The sequence below is a fragment of the Echinococcus granulosus genome (genome assembly GCF_000524195.1).
Source record: "Echinococcus granulosus chromosome Unknown EG_S00336, whole genome shotgun sequence".
Lineage (NCBI taxonomy): Eukaryota > Metazoa > Platyhelminthes > Cestoda > Cyclophyllidea > Taeniidae > Echinococcus > Echinococcus granulosus.
This window is the reverse complement of record NW_020170716.1, coordinates 1-3,065: the sequence shown is the minus strand read 5'-3', so window position 1 is coordinate 3,065 and position 3,065 is coordinate 1. Positions and strand designations below refer to the sequence as shown.

General features: G+C 41.3%; 1 protein-coding gene across 1 annotated transcript; it reads left to right on the top strand. All coding sequences in view use genetic code 11, as the record gives it.

Annotated features, from left to right (window-relative positions):
- Positions 1-760: 760 nt before the first annotated feature.
- Positions 761-2,718, top strand: EGR_11030 (hypothetical protein; the record flags this gene model as incomplete). The annotated part of the gene is made up of 5 exons (XM_024500279.1): positions 761-900; positions 1,751-1,898; positions 2,192-2,252; positions 2,414-2,481; positions 2,683-2,718. The coding sequence occupies 5 exons, from the start codon at positions 761-763 to the stop codon at positions 2,716-2,718; spliced, it is 453 nt and encodes a 150-aa protein (XP_024345305.1).
- Between the last annotated feature and the right edge of the window lie 347 nt (positions 2,719-3,065).

Sequence of the window (3,065 nt, the reverse complement as noted above, 5' to 3'; positions counted from 1 at the left end):
ACGTAAGTTCAAATTAAATTGGGTTTGCATATTTTGTAGCATTTACAACGGATAAGGTCGTAGAGTTTTGAGTTCTGACTGAATGAGAATTATGAGTAGATAATGAGGAGAGACAGGCATTTGAATACACAGCTTCACATTTGTTGACGCATAGGCATTTCCATCACTACGTCTTGCAGAGTCAGGATTAACATTGCTGACTCACGCGAAAGGATGCAAATGCTTCTACGTGGCTGTGCGTAGTTTCGTTTTTTGACGTACTCTCTTCCACGTACTTACTTCCTTTCAGCATAATATTTATGAGGAACCGGTCAATCAAGAAACATCCGATCCAGGTAGTAATTACATAATGGATTTTGTTGTCTCAGGCAAATCAACTGGCTCCATTCCATTAGTATTAAAGACCTCCTCTAAATGAAGAACCTATCTACCTCAGATTACTAACCTTTCTAGCCAAGCGATTGGCCTCTCACTATGTGTCGAAGAATGCTAATGTTGCTTCTTCAGTTGTCACAAGCATTTCTCTGTGCACTTTTTTAAGGGATCCTTCCTATGCAAATGCAACAAATTTCAATACGACGAATCATCAAGTAATTCGACCCGAAAATGTAAGTCTGCCTTTTTAATTTCTCATTGATGTAATGAAGGTCCTAATTTAGCAGATGGTCAAATAATTGTGTGTATTTTATGGAGCACCTGGGCGCGAAGACTTGAAACGTGTTGGGGTGTTAAATAAGCATTTGATTGCGGGTATGTAGACATGGATCGGCATGTATCAGTAGATTGGCTTGGTATACTTCGTATAGCTCTCTTTAAATTGTCGCTCACTTTGAAACCTCATATCCTCAAAAATCGGTTAAAGTTAATATGTGCGAAACTCGAGCTTATGACTTACACGGTGTGAGTATGTTTGGAGTCACAATCAAAAAACGTAGTTTAGCAGACGCAAGTAAACCTCAAAGAGTAAAAAACCTTGTCCTTTGCTTCATTTATATTTTCTATATGTGTTTCAGCTTAATAAGATTGTTTGTTTTCTGACTAGTCTGCAAAGAGAGGTGGTTTTTGTGTTTTCGTTTTTAATCCGAGGTTTACTAATCGAACGCAAATGTCATTGGTTTATCACAAACAGTCCCACCTTGGACCTCGAAATTGCCGACTACTTCATGCTCGAGAGACCATACTCGCCTTGTAAACTTACAGTTAATTGCAAAGTAGCGCTTGCGGTTGAGAGGGTTACGATACGAGAGGGTGTGATGCGGCATGATCCCTGACACAAAATGGCACGAGCGTATCTGAGAGCCTTATTCAGCGTAGTGCAGTGTATCTCGGCTATATAAATCAAGTATCTGGCAGTGGTATTGCGGCTAAAGCCGGCTAATGCCTCCAAACACTATTTCGTGGAAGCTTTTAAGGCGGCGTTTCACTGATAGATGTTATGAACTAGGCATTTGGCTTGGACATTCATAGCGTTCCTTCCCATTTTTTCCCAGCCCATTCGTAGAAGTGTATCATATCGTGAGTGTTGAATTCTTTTGTATGTGCAAAGTGTTTACTCGTAGCCCCTACTGTCAACTTATAGCCTTTATCATTTACCATTGACTTCATGCAATCTGGACCCTAACTTTATGTCTTATTCTTTTCTAGAGGGACTGGATGCGTCGTAAGTGGATGGCACTCACAATGTTTGCTGTGGTGACTACCACCGGTTCTTTTAACACTATTTTCGCTTCTTATTTTCCCTCTGTTTCAGAGGAGCGGTGAGGCGCGCCCATGAATCGCGCAGCTATCAGGTTCGTGATGTGACTGTATTGCTTGACTTCACCAACCATCTGTCATTCCAGCCATGTACTGTATCGTCAGGAAACCACACTTACCGCACAGATGCCTTGTCAGTGGCAGTAAGTGCTCACGTGAAATGTATCGAATTGTGGGTGATTGTCAAAGGTTATACAGGCTTGAGGTAGTACTGAGAAAGGGGCTGCTTTTCATGAAGTGAAATGAAGTGAGACAAGTATAAGCGAAGTAGGATGCATTCGCTAAGGCGAGTTGACTGTGACTTTTATGACAGCCAACACTATTTCAGCTTATTAATGGGTTACGATAATGTTGTGGGGGGAAGTCATGAGTGTCTTGTCGCGGTGGAACGCGTTTGGCCCCATAACGTAACCGCTCGCCATTTGCTTACCCTTAGGGTGATACCTTTGACGAAAGTGAAATCTCACCCATGATTCAACGATCACCCAAATTGGGTCGTAAGTTGACAATTTAGGATCGTTATGTTTACCAAGTAAACTCAATGGATTACATTGGTATTTGATACCTCCTCATCAAGGTGAAGATAAATAATGTTTTGTTGATTTATCCATTCCTCAAAATGTTGACATTTCATATTTCTCTCTATACTTTCTTCAAGACGATCCCACTGGTGAGCATACCACTACTTCGGATCTGGCAGAGCATCTGTTGATCCTGACACCAAGGGTATGTCCTTTATTACATTTATCCTTCGGTTTGATGAAGATCCTAATTATGTTAGCTGATCAACTAGGTTTCTGTTGTATAAATGTACCTGGCGGCGAATATTTACAGCTTGTAGAGGTATTTAAGATGCGTTTGATTGCGTGTATGTAGGGATAGGCAGACATGCGCTTGAACATTTTGATGGTGTTCCTCATTTTTTAGCTTATACGCAAAATCACGGTATATCGTGAGTCTTGAAGTACTAAGTGTTCACTCAGCCTCTACTGTCGATTTAAGGCCTTCATTACTATTTAGCGTTAGCTTCATGCATTTAGGACCCTAACTTTGTGTTTTATTCTTTCCGAGAAGGACCAGATGCACCGTAAGTGGATGGCATTCACAATGTTTGCTGTGGTGACTATCGCCTGTTCTTTGTACCTTATGGTTGGTTCCTCATTTTATTTCTATTTCAGAGGAGTGGAGCTTCGCGCCTGTGAATCTCGCGACTATAAGGTTTGCAATGTGGTCGTATTGCTTGACTCGACTAACTGTCTGTCATCGCAGCCTTGTACTGTATTGCCAGGAAAATACACTTACCGCACACA